Source organism: Lonchura striata, chromosome 3, assembly GCF_046129695.1.
Source record: "Lonchura striata isolate bLonStr1 chromosome 3, bLonStr1.mat, whole genome shotgun sequence".
NCBI classification, from domain to species: domain Eukaryota; kingdom Metazoa; phylum Chordata; class Aves; order Passeriformes; family Estrildidae; genus Lonchura; species Lonchura striata.
In genome coordinates, this window is record NC_134605.1 from 59,643,329 (window position 1) to 59,666,987 (window position 23,659).

The 23,659-nt window shown below is 42.8% G+C and overlaps 2 protein-coding genes across 2 annotated transcripts in view; one reads left to right on the top strand and one right to left on the bottom strand.

Moving 5' to 3' along the window:
- The first annotated feature begins 408 nt into the window (after nucleotides 1-408).
- Nucleotides 409-3,545, top strand: CCN2 (cellular communication network factor 2). The gene is made up of 5 exons (XM_021540560.2): nucleotides 409-773; nucleotides 880-1,102; nucleotides 1,227-1,478; nucleotides 1,695-1,906; nucleotides 2,231-3,545. The coding sequence occupies exons 1-5, from the start codon at nucleotides 417-419 to the stop codon at nucleotides 2,525-2,527; spliced, it is 1,341 nt and encodes a 446-aa protein (XP_021396235.2). The 5' UTR covers nucleotides 409-416; the 3' UTR covers nucleotides 2,528-3,545.
- A 14,976-nt stretch (nucleotides 3,546-18,521) lies between these two features.
- Nucleotides 18,522-23,659, bottom strand: part of ENPP1 (ectonucleotide pyrophosphatase/phosphodiesterase 1) — a 48,656-nt gene continuing 43,518 nt past the window's right edge. Inside the window, exons 20-25 of the mRNA XM_021540693.2 lie at nucleotides 23,283-23,437; nucleotides 21,905-22,040; nucleotides 21,024-21,104; nucleotides 20,520-20,652; nucleotides 19,714-19,870; nucleotides 18,522-18,897 (exon numbers count right to left, since the gene is read on the bottom strand). Coding sequence (XP_021396368.2) covers nucleotides 18,730-18,897; nucleotides 19,714-19,870; nucleotides 20,520-20,652; nucleotides 21,024-21,104; nucleotides 21,905-22,040; nucleotides 23,283-23,437 — 830 coding nt within the window. The 3' untranslated portion in view covers nucleotides 18,522-18,729. The remainder of the gene's footprint in view (nucleotides 18,898-19,713; nucleotides 19,871-20,519; nucleotides 20,653-21,023; nucleotides 21,105-21,904; nucleotides 22,041-23,282; nucleotides 23,438-23,659) is intronic.

The window sequence follows — 23,659 nt, forward strand, 5'->3', positions numbered from 1 at the left end:
GCCGGGACCGTTCGCCGCCGGACACCGGGTACCCCGCGCCACCCCCGATCCACCCGCCCCGCGTCCCCTGTGCCCGGGGGAGGGACGAGGGACGAACGGGGAGCACAGGGCAAGGGAAATAGCGGATTCCCCCGAGCGCCCCTGGCAACCGCCCCGCCGCCCCTTCCCGCCGGACCCGCCGCCCGCCTCGGAATAACGCGCTGCCGGGGGCGGGGTGGGGAGCCGGGAGCGCCGGCAGAGACAGGGGACTCACATTTAAAACACATCGGGACGAAAAATAAAAACCCGTGATGGGGGGGTGAGAGTGTGCGCTGGGGGGGCGCAGCCGGAGGAATGCGGGAGTCAGGGGTCAGGGCCGCTCCGGGGCGGCGGCGGCGGCGCGGGGCGGGGCGGGCGGCGCGGCGCGGCGCGCAGGAATGCGCGGAATGTCGCTGTTTGTCCGCGGCCCCATTCAGCCCATTGGCGAGGCCGCGCCGCCGCCGCCTATAAAGGGGCGTCCGTCCCAGCACTCGGCAGTCACACAGCCAATCTCCCGCCGCAGTCGGACGGAGCGGAGCGGAGGAGAGCGGAGCCCAGCAGCACCCGGCAGCAGCCACCCTCCGGCACAGCGCCCGCCGCAGCCCCGTCCGCGCCGCCGAGGAGATCCGCCCTGCGGGAAGCTCTCGGCTCACCCCGGCTCTCCTCGCCACCCACGAGCCGCTGACCGCTGCAGGATGGTTCCCATCACCTTCGCCCGGTTCGCCCTTGCCCTGCTGCTCGCTCTCCTCAGCCCGGTAAGCGCTGCCCCCGCGGCGCCGCCGCGCCTGCCCCGTCCGGGCGGTCTCGGCGGCGGCTCTGACACCCCCCCGCCCCTCTCTCTGTCCCCCTCGGCACTTGCAGGAGGCTCAGGGCCAGGAGTGCAGCGGGCAGTGCCAGTGCGGAGCGGGGCCGGGTCCCACCTGCCCCGCCGGCGTTTCCCTGGTGCTCGACGGCTGCGGCTGCTGCCGCGTGTGTGCCAAGCAGCTGGGCGAGCTCTGCACCGAGCGGGACCCCTGCGACCACCACAAGGGGCTCTTCTGCGACTTCGGCTCCCCCGCCAACCGCAGAATCGGCGTCTGCACCGGTGAGTGGGGGCCCCGCCTGCCGCGGGGACGGGAACAGGGTCCCGCCGGGCAGGGAGCGAGCAAATTGGGAACCTCCGGGGCTCCCGCCCGCCCGACTCACGCTCTGCCTCCTGCCCCTCGCAGCTCGGGACGGCGCCCCGTGCGTGTTCAGCGGCATGGTGTACCGGAGCGGAGAGTCCTTCCAGAGCAGCTGCAAGTACCAGTGCACCTGCCTGGACGGCGCGGTGGGCTGCGTGCCCCTCTGCAGCATGGACGTCCGTCTGCCCAGCCCCGACTGCCCCTACCCGCGCCGGGTGAAGCTCCCTGGAAAGTGCTGCGAGGAGTGGGTCTGCGATGAGGCCAAAGAGCAGACTGCCGTGGGACCTGCACTTGCCGGTGAGTGGGGGGCTCTCTGCAGATGGCAGCCAGGGGAGGGGGCACCCTGTATGGTGGAGGCTGAAGGCGGTGGACTAGGTGAACACAGGGCAGAGGCTGGAGGGCTGCAGTTAGTGGAACCACCCCATGGATTTAGTGTAGCTGCCTGAATTTCTCAGGAAAAGGAAGGAACGTTTAGAGGGCAGTGGTCTCATTTTGGTTTTCTGTCTCCTGCAGCTTACAGACTGGAAGACACTTACGGTCCAGACCCAACAATGATGCGTGCCAACTGCCTGGTGCAGACCACAGAATGGAGTGCTTGCTCTAAGACCTGTGGCATGGGTATCTCTACCAGGGTCACCAATGATAATGCCTTCTGCAGACTGGAGAAACAAAGTAGGCTCTGCATGGTCAGACCTTGTGAAGCAGACCTGGAGGAGAACATCAAGGTAAATACGATTATCTTTATGTATGCTGCACTAGGTTGCATACATCCACTAGCAAAAGGACAGTGGTCAAAAGTGCAGTGCTGACAGGAAGTCAGTTTCAAGTGGTTTACTTTGAAATTTGAGTTGTACCCTAGTGGTGATCACTATTTACAATTAAATGTCCTTAATTTTCTCTCATGCTGTGTTACAGCACTCTGTAAGACAATCTTGCCTAATGATAATACAGTAAGGATTAGCATGGCTGCTCACCACTAACTCTCAAGCTTAGTGTGCTTTGTGAAAGCCTACCTTCTAAACATCTTGTATTCACTTCTATCCTGACAGAAAGGCAAAAAGTGCATTCGCACCCCCAAAATCTCCAAGCCTGTCAAGTTTGAGCTGTCTGGCTGCACCAGCGTGAAGACCTACAGAGCTAAGTTCTGTGGTGTTTGCACTGACGGGCGCTGCTGCACACCCCACAGAACAGCTACCCTCCCCGTGGAGTTCAAGTGCCCTGATGGGGAGATCATGAAAAGGAAAATGATGTTCATCAAGACCTGCGCGTGCCACTACAACTGCCCTGGAGACAATGACATCTTTGAGTCTCTGTACTACAGAAAGATGTATGGAGACATGGCATAAAGCCAGAAGGAGACGCTAAGTACATTCTCAACTTGAACTGATTTGCATCTCATTTTGTAAACATGATTCAATAGCACAAGGTATTTAAATCAGTTTTTTTTTTTTTTTAATTTCAACAAACTGCTCCATGTGACTTAAGACAATTTTTCTACTGACCCCAAATGGTGATTTGAAGAAGAACATAAAACGGACAGTGGGACCACAGCAAGACACAGCTTCAGAACATGTTGTTCCTGAGGTGGTATGACGGGGTTAAGGGAAACAGGCAGGAAAAGCACATTCAAGCAAATGTTCCCTTAATGTGGTACAGCATGCTTCATCTAGTAGTGCAATTGAGAAGAGACCATTAGCATGTTTGCTGCTGCTGGCTTAGAGACAGCAACAGCTGGAATGCAAACATCCAGCAAAGTGCTAAGCAAAAGGTGTTCTGTTAGTCAGGACAGTAATGTTTCAGCTCTGACACTGATTCATGTGGCTTGGCCAACAAGAATCAGAATCATGTCAATTAGACTGGACAGCTTGTGGCAGTTAATTTACCTGTTACAAGCGACTTTTTATGAATATTGTAAATACTGTGTGTATATATATTTGTACAGTTATCTAAATTAATTTAAAGTTTTGTGCTTTTGTTTAATGCTTTGAAATTTCAATGATAGCCTTCTTTTTTGGAACAAGATAGGTAAGATTTAAAGCTTGTTTGACAATGCATTCAAAGCATGAAATAGATACTCTAGTGGAAATTGTTCAGATAGGGCCAAATGGTGAGTTGAGGTCCAGATGAAGTTAAGGTGCCTGTAATGTTACAAAACATTCATCTGGCAAAATACGTTTACTTATAAGACAAGTGGCTTTAAGATAAATGGCTGTTCTGTTGCTCATCAGTCTTTCCACTTGAGCATTTGTTTCTTTCTTTGACTATGGCTCTTTTTGGACAGTTTATTTGTTGAAAAGTGTGACCAAAAGTTACATGTTTGCACCTTTTTAGTTGAAAATAAAGTATTTATATTTTTTATATAAATGGCTTGGTATTTCATTTACCTTGAGTCTCCACTATTCCTTTTCATGCTTCTAAAGGGGTTGCTTTTGCACTAGATGAAAATCAAGCACTTACACTTAGGAATAAGCTAAAGATTTACTTATTCTGTTGCTAGTGAACCAACTGTAGTTTGTTACTCTTCTGAATTTAGAATGGAGGAAAGGGCCAGGCTTGCTTTGCCAAGCCCAATATGGCATTAGAAAGTGCAGCAGGTCTCCTCATGCATCACATGTAGTTTGAAGGGAGCCAGCTGGGCACCAGGGTATCCAACTGCTGCTGTAATACCAGCAACCACACAACATGCTTAATTTCATTGAGGTGTTCCCCTGATTAAGATTTGTTTTCAACTAAGGCAAGGAAAATATTTTTAATTACTAAAAGCATTGAAGTGGTTCTTGACTGTAGACTCAAATCCAGAAGTCCAAAATTTGGTACAATTCTCAGGGAACAGTTAATGAGTTGTGTCATAAAAATCACAGAATACAATAGGTTGGAAAGGGCCTCTAAAAAACTTCTGATTTAACCTTCATGCAGTGTAGGGCTAATTTAAATGTAGCTTTACTTGAATTAACACCTAAATGTGTTATGGTAGAGCACTGAACTCTGGTGGCAATTATGCAGATTATCTTCCTGCTTGCTGACAAGGCCAAACCATTTTACGTGACAGTTCTGTGTAAAGTGTCCATGGGATCAAACTCTTGCAGGGCCACGGATGAGAAGTATTGTAAGAGCTACGCATTTTGATAATGGTCCAAACATTCTTCTTAGATAAGCAAAAACTATTGTAGGGAGAGTTGTGAGTCACTGCCCTCATCCCCCTGAAGCTAAAAGAAAAGCTTCAGTCTTGTGCTGGGACCTACATTAATAACAGACTTTTTTTGTCCCTTTATTAAGACAAGGAGATTCTATGAATTCAAAATTAACCTTTGCACTAGAAGCATTAGTTCTTGTTTTCAGAAAAAAACATGTTCTCCAACAAGAATCCTTTTCAGGCAAACAAGTTCAATCTGGAATTTCCTGGTGCTGAAAGAGTGTTAGCTTACAAAAATGTCCATCCTTCCTGAGCACCTTCCAATCCCATTGATTTCAGCTAGCATTAGCCGCAAATCAGTGTAACACCAGCTTTGACTAATGATGAACAACAGACCTAAACTAATGGGAAGTCAATGGGAGTCTTGCCAATGTCTTCACCAGGCTTTGCGCAAGGCCATAGAAGCCTTTTCCCTTCCTCTGAAAAATAAAAGGAATTCTCCTGGCATGAGGAAGTGGCTTTCTATGTCCCATACAAAATACTTTTGGGTAGCCTCTGGCTCTTATGCTCCCTGAGACTCTGCAGCATTTTTTCTCTATGGTTTTTTTCAGATTATGAATATTGTGCAGCCATTCAGCTCACCCTGGAAACACTTCACTCATACAACACCGAGGACTGGTTGCCTGACCGCTACTGTGGCTCCGCCCCCAAATAACAAGAAAACTCTAATTTCTAGTTCCAGAAAGGACAGGATGTACGTGGACTTCATTCATAACCAGTGCTATAGAAGCTCTCAGGACTAGTAGAACAGAAAGAAGCACAATGTACCTGGCAGATTGGGTATTAATTTCTGTGAGAAATGGGGTGCTTATGGCACTGCTTAAGCATGTTGATGAACAACTCTGCTTTGCAGTCTTTTATCAGTTAGTATCAGATATTATAATGAATGACATTTCCTAATACCATCATTCCCATGAGCATCACGACCATAAGATTCACTTATGTCCGGCTCCCAGCTCTCTGCAGTGTGGGCTGTATCTCCAATACCTAAGCCACACAATGCTGTGGCCTCTCCTGGCACTGTTATCCAGCTGTGCCTGGCAAACAAAGCTGAAGGGTCAGGGAGAAACTGCAAGGCTCTGGTTGAGGAAGGGCTGTCTGAAAGACACCCACAAAGGGTTCCCCCAAAGCAGCCCAGGACTACTACCTATCCTTTCCCAGATTATGCTGTGGTGAAACTCCCTTCCCTGCCATCTGACACATTATTACACTGTTTCACAGGCCAGCAGAGCACAGAAGAGGCCTGTCAGAATGTTTCGATAGTCGTTTGCTGATGCCGCTGTGAATTAAAATAAAGGAGTATGCTACACATGCAAATCAGTTGAGCAAGTTATTGCTCTCCCCTGAGCATATCAGGGATCATAAATCTAAGGTATGCATTATAATGAATTGTGCTCCTTTTTCCAGGAATGTGTGTACTCTTCTGACTGAAGCATGCATTTTAGACCATTTCACAGAACCTCTGAAGGTTCTATCTCTGAAGGTAGAGAAATTTAAATATTTTGTTGTAAGCTCTCCTAGCGGTATAGGTAGACATCATACTGTTTGTAAGGCTTTCTTTCAAAGGTATCCTGGGAAAAAGGAGCCCTTGTGTGGAATTTATGGCATCTTAAATGATGGCTACAATGTGGGCTTTTCAACCGTAAAGAAGTTTCCTGATTTCATTCTTTGTGCCTAAGATGCATAGATGGAAGAATAAAAACCTGAGTTCAAAAGTCCAAAGTCACTTACATGGGAGAGAACACTGGTTCATGTTCCTTTCAAAATACCTTGTTCTGGAAGTCTGCATTTTGTTGTTTGCGTCCTCGGAAAATCCTATTGTGCAAGTTTGCTGCTGTAATTTTAGACTATTTTATTCATAATTGAAAGTATATTCATTCTAATTGTTAGATCCTTTAAATGGATCTCCAGCTATATTAATAATACAGTTGCTAAAGAATCACTGTAAAGTCAATACTAATTTGATAAAAGGTATTCAATTAAATATTAAACAGAAAATCTGGCTGAAGACTAGAGTATCAAATATTTTGAAATAGTTCTAAACCATCATATTTCAGATTTTTGTACCATAACACTTTTGCATGGATTTGCAGCTTAGCTTTCTAACACAATACAGATGTGAACAACAGACACAGATTATAGCCCTTTCATATGAAATAGGCTCTACTCCCCAGATGGAAATTTGTTAGATTCCTCAGAGCTAAGACACATCCAAAAAGCACTAGTTTAAAAAGTCTTCAAGAATGAGCCACTTTTAATGATCTGCAACCACACAGGAACAAATAAGTCTTTGAACAGTATACAGTTGTTTGTCTCACAAAGACAGGGACTCAGCTGAGAAAACTGACTTCTGGACACCACTAGAAATAGCATATTCTTTACTACATCATTGGTATTTTTCTCATGCAGCATAGTTTTTTCAGATCTCACACTTCAAGAAAGCTCTTATTTCATTATACTGAAAAGGACATTAAATATAAGAAAGAACAGTAATATTCTTACCTGAATATATAATAATTCAACCATTCTGACTTTGTATCCTACCACCAAAAACCCAAATTCTTTAAAAACAGTGCTTAAATGTGGCTTTAACTGATGTTATACTATGCCTACATATGGAAGTAGTTAGCAAGGAGAAGCTGGGATGAAATACCACTGTAAGGCTTTGCCCAAAACCCAAGAAGAATCTGAGAGAGGAAGTAGTTCAGTTAACTTATTTTTCCTCTCATTTTCCACTTTTTTCCTCCCTGCAGTTCCTTTGATTCATGTCCATAAATGGACATACCAAAAGCCACTACATTCTCACAGTGTTTTTCAGCCTGCCTGGAACCAGGAAATACCAGGAATTTCTTCAAAGAACCTGTTTCCAAACTGTACTAAAGCCTTCAACACATTTAGCATTTGAACAGAGTTTAGAAGCATGACTAAGGTCCCATCTCCACTGCACGATTCAGCATTGCTGCTGCATCAGAGAACAGCAGTTTGCAGTCCTTAGTGCTTGCTCTGGCTTTTTCAGCTCTTCTCTATGCTAGTCCAAGCCCGCATCCCCAGAGTAGTGAATATGGGCCCATTCTGCAATGTCCCACCCTGAAACATCTGGCTGGATATTGTGGCAGCATTCCTCAGCTCCTGTCGGTTACTGGGGCAGTGCCAATTGCAGGACTATATACATTTGCTTAATGGTAGGTAAATTCAACCCTGGGAGTAGCATAATGGTGTTTATGTTGTGCGGAACAAAGCATTTTACAGCCTCCTGAGCAGGACCAAAAGGCTGCTAACACGGTACTGCAGTGCTAATACAATCCAGTGGTGCCTCCATTCATTACTCAGCCCCATTAACTGAGCCACTGAAAGAAATGTGTAATCCAAATAAATGTTTGTTGGTTTAAATTAGACCTATTAAAAGCAGGTATTTAGCAGCTTTCAGCAGCTACAAAATATGTTTTCCTGCTCCTGAGCTGAATGCTAAGAACCAGCTTTTCAGCCAGTTTTCAGGACTCTGGTCAGCCTAGCTAACCAACATAACTGCAATCAGACTAGTTTGGACCACCTGTGACCCAAACCCTAAGGCTGTACAATTTTAGGGGAACTGCATGGGACTGTGCACCTTGGAGGGCTCCTGGGAGGACACAGGCTGGCTCCTGTGGCATTTACTGGGCAATAAACACTTCCAGGAGCACAGATTGCACAAAATAGTATTCTGTAAACAGTTAAGATTACAACCTAGTACAACCTACTAGGGAAGTGATCTGGCCAGTGTATCTGGTAAATTAAAGAGAAGGACAAGGATTCAAAATACATCTGAGATTTTATTCAAACTTTAGACAATGTAACACGTGGGAAGGTACTAGATATAATCTTAATATACTGTGATATGGTATTAAGTATGCTTTTTTAATTAACAGAGCAATGAAATAAGTAAGTCATATTGGCCCTTTCCATTTATACACACTGTTCTAATTCTAAGCTTGTTGCGAGGTTAAAAAGTCTAAGATTAGTAAGTTAATCAAGATTCTGAAATCTTATATGTTAGGAGTTAATGAAGGAAGCCCTCTCATCTTACCTTGGGAACTGCCAGGAGTGTCTCTTAGTAGGTTTCCCCATCAGCCACTTAGCTGTAGTTGCCCATCTGGGGATATCTGCTCAAATTAGGTTCTTCTTCACCTGTGACTCAAAGGATTTTCATATGATGACATAGAAAATAAATATTTCTTTCCATTGATTCTTCCAGCCACAGCTCCATAGCCACTAAGTAGTCACCTTGGAAAGAACCACATAGATAAGAATATGCCAGAGCCAGTGATCTTGAATGGATGCCAGCATGGCTAACACCTGTCCCAGCATGGCTAATGCCTGTGAGAAGCCACTTGGGATCAGTATTTCAAGGGAAAGTAACATTTGTTTTTTCTTGCTGTGCTAAAGGTACAGTCATTTGATTACAGACACCAGGAAATGCTGTTAGAGAAGAATTGGCATTGCTATCCCACTTCACAAGAGGGTGCCTGACTTAGAGCTAGTCAACATGGAAAACATCTCAAGTAAGGTTATTCTGTGAGGTTTAACCTTTCACACACACAAGAAAACATCCCCATTGTAGCTGCCTGCATCATTATCTATTCTTATGAAGATACAGTTATAATATGTGTGCCAGCTTATACAGTTTTCTACTCTACAGATGTCAGTATGCTCATGTTACCCTTTGGATAACTGTATGCAATGGGGATTTTTAGTTCAGGCTTTTCTGACTTCTGCAAGAATATAATGAGCATGGCAAATCTTGGAAGTACAATCAGTCTTAAGAGTGCAAAGATTATCTGGGTAAAAGCTTGGGGTTTGTGTGAAGGAATAGTGGACTTTCTACATGCAGAAATTAAGAAAGACTTTTCTGTCCTTGAGAGTGCTTTAATTTTATGCAGTTGAAAAGCAAATTAGAGACTATTTATGTAATGTTTTCTTTGGCTTCTGCCTGGCATTCTCCATAGACCTGATCATAAAACAATTTGTTAGAAACAATATGTATATTTGTTAACAACCACACACAGACAAATACAATGGCCCTCTCAGCACAAATCAGAGACAAGCAAGCAAAAGGCTGATAAAATCTCCATGCTGTACGGTTACTTCTGGTTGTCAGAGGCAGTAGGGTCTTCTTCCAAATAGTTTACAGTTATGCCTAAAATCTCTGTATGATTATTTATAAGACTTCATTAAACCAGTCTTTTAATATTCTTTTGCTCTGTACATCCACACCAGAACAAGTTGTAGGCCAGTAGGATTGCACAAAAACATCCCAGCCTTTGCACAGAAAATAAAGAAACACTGGCACCTGTATTTTGCCTGTTTGCTTTTCCAAAACAAGGAAGAGGCAAAAGCTGGTCTGTCACTTTATTTCATTAATTCATTCAGATAAAAGTGGCTTCATTGATGAAGTGACTTTGAAGCATATAATTTCTGATAGATGATGCTGTTTGTAGATAGCGTAGGAAGTACAGCAGTATATTCCACGTTTATCCTAGCTAGCACCTAATACCCCACATAAGGCCGTATCAGACTATCAACTCCCGAAGCACCAAATTACTACAAGCACCATGCGAGGTCCCGGTAGGCTCAGAGCTGTGTCAGACTTCCCGCGGGAGCGCAGCAGCGAGTGCGGGGCTCTTTCTCTGCATCACACTGACACCGCGTGGCGGCTCGGCAGCCGCCTCCTGCCCCGGCACAAACCTCGCCTCCGTACCGACGAGGCTCAACAAGCTCCTGCTCTTTTTGGTGGAAGGTGTTTGATTACTCAAATTTGTGCTATTTTGTTACGAGGGATGATGTGACGTCATGTAAACGTAGATTTGTTTGAAATACAGGAAATCTTTCTTATTTTCTCAAAGTGAATTAAAGTAACAGCTACACAGTTCTTCCCGAGCACCATGCTTTACTTAGATATCATTGCAGCATTGTTATCTATATTGAAGATATAGGAAATGAAACCCCACCCTGGAGGAACAAATCACTATAATATGTCACAATACATCACAATAATTTTCATCAGCAGGTACCTGGAAAAATACACAGAAAGAGTGATTTATGTATTAAAGTCTGTATTAAGTGCTAGTATGTTTTAATTGTCTTGCTTTTTATCTTGCATGCTTCTTAAAAACTAATCAACACTCCAAGGTTCAAGTTTTAGGATGACCAAAACTTGCTTCTTGCTCCTTAGGCGGATACATTCACATGCAGGCTTTGGGGATCTGTCAGAGATCCATAAAATTATCTTATGTAATTACATCTCCTTTGTTCCAGATGACTAATTATGTTACAATAAGCTTTTGAGTTAAATTGTTGAAAGGGACAAATTCCCTCCTGACTTCTTCAACCTGTATAGACAGTGAGCCACATCCATTTTGTGTAGATTTGTTCTGCTAAATAGATCTCTGACTCTGATGCTCTGGATCTAGCACAAACCTACTGTAAAAAACTCTGATCCAGGTCCCTACTTGAGACCCATTAATGTGAAATGGGTTTGGAAGTACAAATGGGCCAGAGAGCTGCTGTGCCATTTTCTCTGGATCGTGTCTTCTGCAGCTGTCAACTGTCTGGTACATGGACTGCTACACTACTAAGACTCAAAAAATGGTAAGAAATGCTGTATATTTGCAAGGCCCATAATCTTCTTTCAGAAGTTAATATGTTTTCTACAAGTCATTTGAATAACAACTTTATTCAATTGTAGCAATGATGGACTGGCCATTCTTAGTCACTCAAAACCAGAGATTCACCTGAGATTTGCTTTCCTTACTCTGCTCCTTAACAGCACTCTGCACCTCATCTGCATGAGCAAAGAACTGAGGCTTTTCAGAGACACATTTCCTCAGATCATCTTGCCCAGGTGAACAACTTTTAAGAAGGGGCCTTCTTCAGACATTTGTCAATGCTTTTTTCAACTAACCTGACTGGAAATGCTCAGTGAATCTCAGGCCTGGCACAGAATGCAGAAGCCTTGAGATATCAGTGCCACTCAGGCAGGCAGATATCAGAAAACCTCTTCAGTCTCCTAGTGCCATCCCCCTCCTTGGAAAGAAGGCAGAATTGTGCATAGCCCAGCTTTGTGCTCACTATCAGCCTGCTCCTAGCTGACCTATTTCTTTAACTTCCAAATCCCTACCAAGAGTCACATCCTGTAACTACCTGTGCACAAGTACTGCTCTCATGTTCCTCGTTTGAGAACCCAGGTTGGGCAAACATTTGCTTACACAGTTCGCTTTACACAGAAATGTTTCTGCTTTTTTTTACGTGAAAGGTAGTGGCTCAGCCAAACAGATCTAAGAACATATTCCTGTTCACTTCTCCTCTGAGCACTATATTCCCCATATATATATTTTACATTGTGATTCAGTCTTAACACTGTTGTTCTAGTTGTTTTCAGGATGGTTTTTAATTTTTTATCATACACACACTCCAAAATCATTATCTACATGAAGTGTCTATTATGCATCTGAAAAAAAAATCTTCCAAGGAGGAAGCTAAAATCAATGCATGTCTTGTTTCTAAGGTGAGGCCTTAGGCAAGTGTCTGCCATCAACCAACTCAAATTAACAGTGGAAATTGTTTCTTTGTCACATGTTTATCCAAGTTCTTTGGGCCAAAACAGCCTTTTGGTTATTACATTTTCTCTTTAAATAAGCTGTGGGCTTGTTCTTGTTGATAGACCTATTCCCTCCAACACCCAAAGCACTGCCCCTTTTTTATGCCTTTTTAGTAATGGAGCACTTGCACTCTTCCTGAAATAACTACAGCTCTGTAATTTTTGTGGACTCTGATACTAAATTCCACATGGCTTTTTCTTGCATGTAGGTGTTTTTCTTGTAATACTTCAGTTTCTTCATCGTGTTTTTCATAACAAAATTATTCATCTTTCTGAAGCTTTATTTTGGTATGGATTATCCTTTGGCAAATTATCATTGTAAAGGAGTCATTGTGGATGTTGTGGGAATTTCCATACTTTCTGTGTCTAAGGAAGGTACATGTCAAGGAGCTACATAAAACCTAGTACTGAGTCTAAAAGGACATCAATATGTTCTGAGCTAGGAGCCTAGGAAAGCCCATTCTTTTCACGTGGTTTGCCTGGATTTCTACTGTCCTGGGGCCATGTTTCCTTAGAAAAATTACACTGAGCGTAGCAGACCATTTCCCAGTTATTCCAGATCAGGCCAGAAGAGGGCCAGATATCACCAGCAAATGCATCTGTGTTCATTATTCATTCGAAGTATAATGTATCCATAAACAAGTATAACATCCATAAACAATTTATTTTGAACACCAGAATCAAGTGCACATTGTTTCCTTCCTCATGTAAAGGGACTAAATACAGCTTTAGACCTCATTACAGGACTGTGACAAAGAGCATAATTGTTTTTTATAGGTAGACTGTGCCATCTTCTGCAGCCAACAGAAGACTTAGAAGCCAAGCCACGAAACTTAATTCATCCCCCTCAAGCAGCATGATTTCTGCCACAGAGAAATTCGAATCTCTGGATGCAGGATGTCAAAGGTAAGGCCTCCAGAAGAGACATTTGAAGAGACATAAAGAAATTCTCTGTCAAGCTTCAGACCAAGGCTGGTGCTAAAGCATGGCTTTGCCAGAGTGCTACAAATGCAGAGACTCATAACAGCTAGATGGGAAGTTAACAAACATGACACACATCTGCAAGAAGGGCTGGAAGGAGATCTGGGTAGCTACATGCCTATGAACCTGGCCTTGGTTCCTGGATAGGTCATGGAGGAGATCATCTTGAATGCAATCACATGACATGTGCAAGACAACCAAGGGATCATCCCAACCAGCATGGGCTTTAAAATGGCAGATCCTTCTTGACCAATCTCCTTTTATGAAAGGCTGTGGATATTGTTTACCTATACTTTAGTAAAGCCTTTGACACCATCTCCCACAGCATTCTTCCAGAGAACCTGGCTGCTCATGGCTTGGGTGGGTGCGTACAGTTTGCTGGGTAAAAAAATGTGTGGATGGCTGAGTCCAGAGGGCAGTGAATGGATTTACATCCAGCTGGTGGCTGGTCATGAATGGTGTTCCCCCAGACTCAGTACTGGGACCATTCTGTTCAATATCTTCACTGATAACTTGCATGAGGCAATCAAGTGCACCTTCAGTCAATTCACAGATGACACCAAGTTAGGTGGGAATGTCAATCAGTTGTAGGCGCAGGAAGGCTCTGCAGAGGGATCTGAACAGGCTGGATTGATGGGGCAAGGCCAATACAGTGAAGCACTGAATCTGACGCCTGGGGCACAAAAACCCCATGTAACCCTTCAGGTTTAGGGCAGGGTGCCTGGAAAGATGCCTGATGTAAAGGACCTGGAAGTGCTGGTAAAAGCAGCTGAACATGAGCCAGCTGTGCCCAGGTGGCCAAGAAGGCCAATGGCATCATGGCCTGTATCAGCAATAGTGTGGCCAGAAGGACCAGGGCAGGGATCATCTCCCCTGTGCTCAGAACTGGTAAAGCCATGACTTGAATCCTGTGGTCAATTCTGGGCCACTCACTACAAGAAAGACACTGAAATGCAAGAGTTTAGAGAAGGGCAACAAAGCTGGTGAAGGGTCTGGAGCTCAAGTCCTGTGAGGAGTGGCTGAGTGAGCTGGGGCTGTTTAACCTGAAGAAAAGGAGGCTCAGGAGAGACCTTATCACTCTACACTGCCTGAAAGGAGGGTGTAGCCACATGGGGGTCAGCCTTTCCCCCCAGATAACAAGGGAAAGGATGAGAGGAAAACAGGAAGCATGAAGTTGCACCAGGGTGTTTTACTTCGGGTATTCAAAAAATTTCCTCACTGAAAGATTTGTGAAGCACCAGAATAGGCTGCCCAGAGAAGTGGCTACTGTCCTTGGAAGAATTTGGAACACGTGTAGATGTGGCATTTAGTGACATGCTTTCATGCTGGACTTGGCAGTGCTGGGTTAACTTGATGATCTTAGAGGTCTTATCCAACCAGACTGATTCTGATTCTATGACTGTCAGCCATGCCTATGTGCCCTGTGGATATGATCAAAATGAAATTCTGCTGTCTTCTGATCAGGAAATCAGTCTGGAGTTTTGGGGTGACTCAAAACTCTTTAATCTCATTTTTGTTTTATTTTAGTAAATTAAAAATAGGAAGAACTAAACATGCAATAAATGGCAACATAAATTTGACACATGTTGTGGCTGAGGAGGAATACAATAATTTGCAATGGTATCCTCTAAAATCTGTTTCCAGGCTTCCATAATTATTCCAAGTTTGTCCATGGTCTCCATAGCAGCCTTTCCTGAGGCTCAAGCCTAGTGTGGTGACTCACAGTGGTTCAGCAAAGGACTCAACTCCTTTCCAGGGAGTCTGAGTCACAGGATGCCAAACCTGGACTGGTTTCCTGTAATATAGAGGTTCCTGAGCTATGGTAGACATACCACGCATGGTATACAAGCCACCTCAGCATGGTGCTCCAACACCTCCTGACATTGCCTCAAGGTATGCGAGGGTGAGTAGGAGATGCTGCTGCTGGCAAACAAACACAAATATTTGGCAACTTATGCTTTAATAGGTTGCTGGACTCTTATTGACTCTGCCCCTGAACTCCTCAGAAGAGCAAAAACAGTTTACCACAGCCCAGCAGTAAAAGTGCTGAATATAGAGCTCACCATGAGCCCTGGGCTGGTTTCCTGAGCTCATTAGTGGTGCTGCTGTGGGCACAGAGTGTTACAGCAGCTGCCCTGTGACCCTGCAGCACTAGAAGTTCCTCACAGTGCTCTTATTCCTGAGCATCCACTCTGGAGTGGTACACTGGACAACTCTGGTACAGGTACCTCCTCAGCAACAAGCTTGAGCTTTGCAGCAGACTTTAAAAGGAGGGAGGTCAAAAATGAGATCTTTGCCTCTTAGATTAGCATCCTAACCACAGAATCAGATTGAGGCTTCCTTTTATATTTCTTTCTGATTTCTGGTCCCCATGAATCTCATTTTCCTGGAAAAGTGGGTGCCCTCCCATGCAGCAGATGGGTAGCTCCTCCCAGCTTGCTGAGTATGGTTTATAACCTTGTATTTAAAGGGATAATTTTGTACTTTGAATCTCCTCAAAGGCAAGGCAGGAGCCCAGGCCACCCACTCGCCGGATGGCACAGGGCAGCCTCTGGCAGGTGCTTTTAGCAGACAGCTGTTGTGCACTAGGCTGGACACAGTGGTTTAGTGTATTCAGGCTGTGTTGAGAAGAGGTTTACAAGAACAGTCCTGTCTGAAAATAGAGACAGTTAGATTGCTTTCTTTTCTTTAAACATGGCAGATTCTGAGGTCAATAAGAGCAAGAAACATATTAGTCAAGAAAACAGCATATTAGTCAAGAAAATTACCTGTCAGTTACTGACAGTAGCAACCAGTGAAACAAGTCTGTACCACCTAAAGACCTCTCAAGGCACAACTCATCTTGTGACATGTTTCATTCCTAGGCACATGCAGACCAGTGAGCTGAAGTCTGCTCTTCCTCTGCCTTTTTCACTTGGAAGAAGGCCACATACAGCAACTAAGCAGTTATATTGAGTACTACTGGCAGCCATGTCACACGTCACCTTTCAGTTTTACCTGCTGAAAATGCTTAGTGGAACTCTGTCATGGTTTAGAATGGTATTCCCCAATTTAGTGTTCCCAATGAAACACTCCGGACCACGTGCACACTTGCTCATTCCCCAGTTCCCTCCTCTCTCCCCTTATCCCTGCAGCACGATGGAGAGGAGAATTAGAGGCAAAAACGGTAAAGATTGCAGGTTGAGATAAGAACAAATTTCTGGAAACAACAAGATAAGAAAACAAACAGTAACAACAACAACAGTATTAGTAACAGACTGCAGAAGACAGGTGAGTGATTTGCAGGTGAGTGCTCCCCACCACCAGGCAGCAGGAAGGAAACAACCTTCCTTCCACCCTGTGTGTGGTGTGAGGTGCTACGGAATAACCTCGTGGTCCTGGCCATGCCTCTCCTGGCTACTACAAAAATTAACCCTGTCCATGGAACCAGGACAAGCTCTGATACCATACACCAGCTGAAACAAAAAACTTTTACATCCAGGTGGAAGAAGCTGTCAAGTTTTTCTGAACGGAGTTTGCTGGTGACAGTACGATGCTCCTTGGGTCCCATCAGACTTCAAAAAGACAACCAAGTGTCTTGTCATCCTGGGGTAGCACTAACCCCAGGACACCAGGACTAGCACCAGCATTTATTCATATGCTTTGACACCACCATTACAATATCTTTAAAAATCAAAGAAGAAATTAAATTAGCAGAAATATTTACAATAACATTAAATGATAATAACTCTCTTCATTGTCAATTTGACTTGTCGATTTCTGGCAAAGACACATCCCAAACCCCACTTAGCTCCTGCCCTGTCTTGATGACCATAATAGCTTTCACAACTGCTCTCCATTCCAAAATCAAAGGTCAAACCAGAAGCTACATGCTTGAAGACACACTGGTTCCATTTTTATCCAGGAACTAGGCTGGCCCTGCCTGTTAATGGAAACTGGCACCACCTTAAGATGTCAACATATCTATTTGTATTCAGGAGACAGTACTAGTTGTAAAAAAAAAAAAAAACAACAAGAAGAACAAAAAAAACCACCTTAATACCTTGACTATCTTTCTCCCTACCTTCCTCTCCTAATAATAAATGTAATTAACATTACAGCTGGAGAAATTATCTTCAATTCATGGAGCAAAAAATGAAGCAACTCCTATCCTCCAATTCTAAAGTGAAATTGTGCTCTACAACCACACCAGTTGGTAGCATTTGGTACAGAAAGGATCACAAACAGCATAGTACTTCTGATGGGTTTATTGGTCACAGGCAAAATTACAAAGCAGTTACACTGAATAATGCTGTCACAGTCCTATCGTAATGTGAGGTTGCTACAACACATTTAGATTTCACACAGTGAAACTACTTGAGAACAAAAAAAATTCATGCTTGTAACCTAAGATCAAGAAGATACGTTTGGTTAAAAGAAAAAATGGTCCCAGAACTTCAGCCCACTCAAACTGAAGTTAATGGAAAAGCTTCCTCTGACTTCAGCAGGCTCTGAATCCAGCCTTCAACATGTGCTGGTCAAGCTATAAGGTCAAATGCCTCTCTGCTCAGTTACAGGCTCTTCATTCTTCTGACATATTTGTGCGTGATATATTTTCTCCTTTTTAAATGAGAAGACCATAAATGTGAAATTGGCTATGCCAAATTTTATACATAACAGAGCCAATTTTGGGTCATCAGCTTTAGCGAGTGGGAGAATTACAAAGGTGATAATATGTGTACTGGAAAAGGAGGGAGTTCCTACACTCCTGAGTGCCTGTAGCAGCTGTTTGTGTAGCCTGAAAGTTTCCAAGAAAGGCCATTACATGCTTCTTCAGAATTTGCATCTCTGACAGCATCTGCATTCAAAAATGGGATTTCAAAACCACAGCTGACAAGAACACCTACCAAACAGAGAAACACATCTTTACTTCAATAAAACAAAATTTTTCATCAAATCTAAGTTTAGCTTGAAGTAAGATAATTACTTCTGGGAGCTCAGACATATTCCTGACATAATTTCTTCTCATTCACAGGTGACTTGATGCATCCTACACCCACCCGTTCCAAGGATGCATGAATAACATACAAACTGTGCATATAATTCTCTGTCGGTGTTGGAGCTATCAGAGGGCAGGAACATGCCAAGTCTTCCCAGCCCACGGCACTCCTGTAGCCAAGCATCTCTTCCTTGTGAGGGAAGGTTTTACCAGTCCTACTGACCCCAGTATAGCTTCTTGCACCATAACACTGCATTGTTTTATGACACCCAAAGCTCAGGGTGCAATTCACACTTCAAGGAAAACTGGAGTGAGAAGAGTGTTGTTGTTTAGATTTCAAGGGTCACCAAGAATGTAGTTCTTTCCCAGAACTGTATTTGCTAATTGTCTGCATTTTTAAAGTAGAATACTGATCATAAACCATGCTTTATAAAATTCTCCCTCTCCAGCGCATATCCAAGACAACATTTGTGTTCATGTCTATGACTATGATGACCAAATGATGTTAGCATAATAACGGACATGGTTCCACCACATCCAAGTGGGAATGACAGGCGCTGCCATCCTGTGTCACAAGCATAGTCCATCAGGAGTCCCTGAGATACAAATATGGCACCCACTCTCCTCTCTACTGGCAATTTGGTCAAGAGTTCTCAATGTAAGTTCCAGCTTATTACAAAAAAAAAAAAAAAAGTTTTGTTAATTAAAAAAAGTCTATTTACAAATCAGTTGTGACATGAATAACAACATTCCATAGGAAAAATCAGACTGTCTCAAAAGTTGGTAAATATGTTTTTAACTGTAAAATGTCTGATATTGGCTGTTTTCTGTCTTGATAGAAGCTGAGTCCAGTAATTAATTCTATATCTCTGATCCGAGCTGTGTGAAACTTCATTCTCTCTTCAACCCACATGGACTCAGACTTGCCATCCTATTGGGACAGAGAAGGAAAAACAAAAATGGGCTGTAACTTTTTTTTTTTTCTCCTGAGACGCATTTAATCTACTAAAAAAAGTCATTTTGATGTTTTATAAAGGCAGAAATCAATAATTCTTGGCAAGCATCTAACAAACAGAGTGTGCAAGGATTATACATAGTTAGAATCTTGTCTGAATTGAGTTCTTGCTGTTAGCTCCTCAAGTATACAAAACCTGTAGCTGCACCAGATGGTGATATTGGGGAATGGCAAGTTAGGTCTAGCATTTATCTACCATCAGCATGATAAAAATATTTCTGAGAGCTGTGTCTGACTCTTAATTCCTTGCTGCAGGATTGGTCTACACACTTTCCACACTTTTTTTCTGGTGTATATGGAGTGTAGTTATGTGTTTGCTCACCACAATGCCAAGGTACCTGAACTAGAAGCAACTAGTGCTCTTCAGGAACATCTGTGTCTTCTCCTTGGAATGCATTTGGCCTTAGCACTGACCTTTTGTTATGGGTGACTCCTCTTAGAAGCTCTTCATCCTTCTCAGCTGTTGACTGAATAGCTGCATTACAGAAGTCTCTGTATGAATCACATTGATGCTCTCTGCATACTCTGACCCCACTCTACTAGCTCTTTTCCCATTTGATCATATTCACAGACTTTGACATAAATAGAAGACAAAAAATATTGTCTTCTCTCTCAAAATGAGCATGTAGACTGTACCATTTTCACAGGCTTTAACCAGTTAATCACTGATATCCAACAAGACAAGTTCCAGCCTGACTTCAGATGTTTACGGGGGCCAAAGAGACTACTTACTGCACAGCTTTCACTGTTGTCTTCTCTGTGAGGTACAATGAAAGATAAGGCGTCTAGAGACCCTTCACACTCTAGGGGAGATTCAGAAGTATTTTTACAGCTAGTCAGCACAATGAAGAAGTGGGTTGGAACTGGAACTTCTGAATTACCAGGGTATCTGAAATACAAAAGATCTTTCTGTAAATCCACCAAATCATACTTGCACGAAGATCAAATAAAACATTCAGCTATATTCAACTTTTTCAATTCACCTATTTTTTCCAAAGAAAGCTTAGGTCTGGAAGGAAAATTACAGATTACTATTTTTGAAAACCAAGTTTGGCTTGTAGGCGAAATAACAAGTTTGATGAGGTATAACAAATTGATTTGCCATAAAAATGTGTAAAACTCCAGAGGCGATGAAGAGTTCAGCCTGAGTCCAGGAACCTCTCTGCCTGCTAGCTTGAGCCAATTCTGCTAACTGGTGTAACCCACAACTTGTAGTAGAACACTGCCAGCTCAGGAAATATCAACCATGCCACCAGGGATAAGCCCTTGCCTTGTCCTCTCCTTGAGGCAATGGCAATGTTCTAAGTTTTCAGGCTGGTAGACATCACTCCCCATGCAACAGCTTCTCTTAAACTCCACCTTCAGTTTTAGGATGACACATTTTGAAGGTGCATTTTTCTCTTCATGCTCCTTTCTGCTTTCTGAACTTACTTTTCTGCTTAAGACCTTTTGCATGTCTTTCTGAAGAAGTATAATAATTACTAACAGATCAGTATTGGAGGAAAGAAACAAAGGATTAGAATGTGAAAGGTTCTCACCTTTTCAACTTTTCTGGGGTATCATACAGCCCATCAGAGTCATAATCAAACACAGGACCACTGACTACATTGACTCCATTCCTGGCTGCAGCATATTCAGGCAGCAGATGTTGATGGAAGTAGTTCCATAACACTGAAACACAGTAGAGTATAGACAGAGATGATAAGCTAGGAAAATAAATCCTACAGGTGTTTGCTGTTGACAAAGTTTGCATACAACTGGGCAGCAGCATTCACTGCACCATGTTTTGACATATCTAACCATTATAATGTTTTAAATTACAATTAAGAACTGAACAGTATTCCATTACAAAACAGGATATCTCTTTTTTTCCAGGAGAAGTACCACAGTTATCCTTCTTTTTCACCAGGAATATGCATATTTTTTCTCAGCAAACCATCTCATATTCCATCTCTCCTGGGAACCAGGGGTCATTTGCACAGTTTGGAAGCCAGCACAATACCAGCAGTCTTCTATTCAACTATGGACATAAAATAAAATACCTTTAAATGCAGGATACATTGGCACAATGTTGCTGGTAAGCAAGGCATCGTAGTGAGGTTTCTTTGCATCTATCATAAAATCTGAAACAAAAAAAAAGGGCAATTAATTACATGGATTTGTTACTTTAAACTTGCATTTTCATGCTTTTAGTGATCAGTGTAATAACATTGAAATGGAGCTGACCTAACTTCATTTTCCAAAACCGATGTGGGTGTAAGTGCTGACTTTCAGTACCTGCTGGATTCCACCTAAAGTAAATCATCTTAATAGCAGCAGCAATTACACTTGTCAGATATACAGTTGGCAAATTTAATGAGATTTAAAAATATCAGGACAGGCTTCTGAACTGTGGGGACAGAAATAAAATTCACGAGTGTCAGGCCAACTTTCCCTGACTGCAGAATCTAGGCTTAAATATAGGATTCTGTTGAACCTTTGCAAACTGTGTTTGAAGTGGGTGTTTAAATAACCTACTACTTGATATTCAATACAGTAGAGTCAATAAAAATACTTCCATATCAGGTCAGCAACAGTTCACAAACAATTTATCCAAGTATACAGAGTGAATTTGCATTTTACCAGCTTGCTGGACTTTACTCAATGTCTACATGTCCCTCCCAGTTTCTTCTGTGAGATGCCACTTTAGAAGCATGGTAAGTGTCAAAACTTCTGGGAAGTATTAAGTGACCTTGGACAACTCACCAACTGCTGAAGCATCTAAAATGCTTTCCTTTCCCATATGCTGAAGTGAACTGCAACAATTCAGCAATTACTGCTTCACATTCTAATTAGGTATCAAGAATACCTACAAAAGACTACACCTGCTGCATTACAATTCATGTGAATCAGACATGCTATACAATGAAGACAAAGTACTTACTTGGAGGAGCAAGAAATCCATAAGTTAGATGAGGATGATTGTTGTAAAACAAACAGGTCTGGTTATGATTCTGTGAAATACGAGCATCTTTGTGTAAACAGTTGGAGGCAGCTCCTGTAGAAGAAACCCATTTGTCCTATTGAACAAGAAGAAAGTATCATTGTGAAAGCTGACTTAAAATAATTCTCTTGGTATGAGGGACTGTAGAACTTTAAATATTTAGCTGCAGCTGCCTTTAAGAGTGTGAAGGGCTTAACTAAGATGCAAGAATTGTTCCCCTTATGTCAGTGGAAAACAAGCCCTCCGATCCACTTCATATACCTTGGAAATAAAGTGAACAGAACTGCAGCATTTTAGTCAAGTATAGCATCTTCTAAAAGAGACTCTAGAGGTCCCCATAAAAGACCTGATTTACTGACAGATAGACAGACTCACATAATTGACAGATGGATGTGTGAGCCACTTGTTAGAGAAACTGGTTGCTTCATCCCACTACTTTCAAAACATTTAGGATCAAGTAAATCTTGCCAAAGTTTAGTTAAATTTAATTATAACAGTCATTATTTAAAACCAATGAATACCAGATAATCAAATTTAAAAGTGTTCTCTACTATCCTAATTCCTTTTAAGCATGATCTGGATTCTAAATTTTCTCTGAATGGGAAAGGCCAACTTGAAAAAACTTTCATTCATCAGATCAGCTCTACTCTGAACATGTGTATCTTAAGCACAGGTTCAGGACCACAAAGACCAGCTTTTATTTCCACTGATCTCTTTTTTTTCCCCAATTAGGATTATAATCTGAGAGAAGGAACATACCAGGGCATGTACAGCTCAAGATGGTCCTTACTTTTTCAAAAGGATCCTGCCACATTGAGACTATGAAACCCACACTGAGGCCAGTTTTTAAGGACAGCACTGACAGGCTGCTGTAGCAGACCTATGCTATCAGTGCAGTCTCCTAGGGGTTTTATATCAATAGCGGTGGACTCTTCACTTCCTGATGGATCTGGAGGCAAACTGTTTCACTCTGAGAAATGCAAGAGTCAAAGCCAAACCTTATTAGCATAGCAAACCTCACATAAATTTTCATTTTATATCTTATGTGGTTCAACTTAGTTCCCTGGGAGATAATATCACAGACTCATTTCAGCTGGAAAAAGACCTCTAAGATAACTGAGTCCAGTCTTTGACTGATCATCAACTAGACCATGGCACTAAGTGCTAAATCCCATCCTTTCCTGAACACCTCTGTGGATGGTGACTCCACCACCATGGTGACTCTTACCATGAGCAGACATAAGAAGCCTTCAGGAATAACTGACACTCTAGATTTTTACTTTTCAAGGTTGCTTCTAATATTTCTTCTTATACTTACATCTCTGCCAACAGTGTACGCGCTCCACAGAGACATCCGGAAGTCCCTGCTGTACCCGCTCACGTAGCGGTAATGGTAAAGGAGGCAGTAATTATGTTTTTTCTGCAGAACCCTGGGCCGCCCATAGGGTAAATTAAGTTCCTCTGTCTTCTCAACTGCAACAGAAATAGTGCTTATTGCTTTTCAATTAATACTGGTTGTTAAGTATCCTCCTCTTTTATACACCTAAGGCTGCCTTAATTTTCAATTGCCGAGCAAATAGAAGTCACAGGAATGGGACAAAAAAAATTCATCATTATATCAAGGGCATAGTTTCTATACTAGATAATAAATTAAGTCTTGAAGCCAGTAAAAAGAAATTATTTAAACTTATACTA

What these genes read in the sequence shown, in the direction of transcription:
- CCN2 (XM_021540560.2), top strand. Translation starts at nt 417, where the DNA reads ATGCGCGGAATGTCGCTGTTTGTCCGCGGCCCCATTCAGCCCATTGGC. An exon ending in TGCTCGCTCTCCTCAGCCCG is followed by an intron (nt 774 to 879) that starts GTAAGCGCTGCC and finishes CGGCACTTGCAG; the next exon opens with GAGGCTCAGGGCCAGGAGTG. An exon ending in CGTGGGACCTGCACTTGCCG is followed by an intron (nt 1,479 to 1,694) that starts GTGAGTGGGGGG and finishes TGTCTCCTGCAG; the next exon opens with CTTACAGACTGGAAGACACT.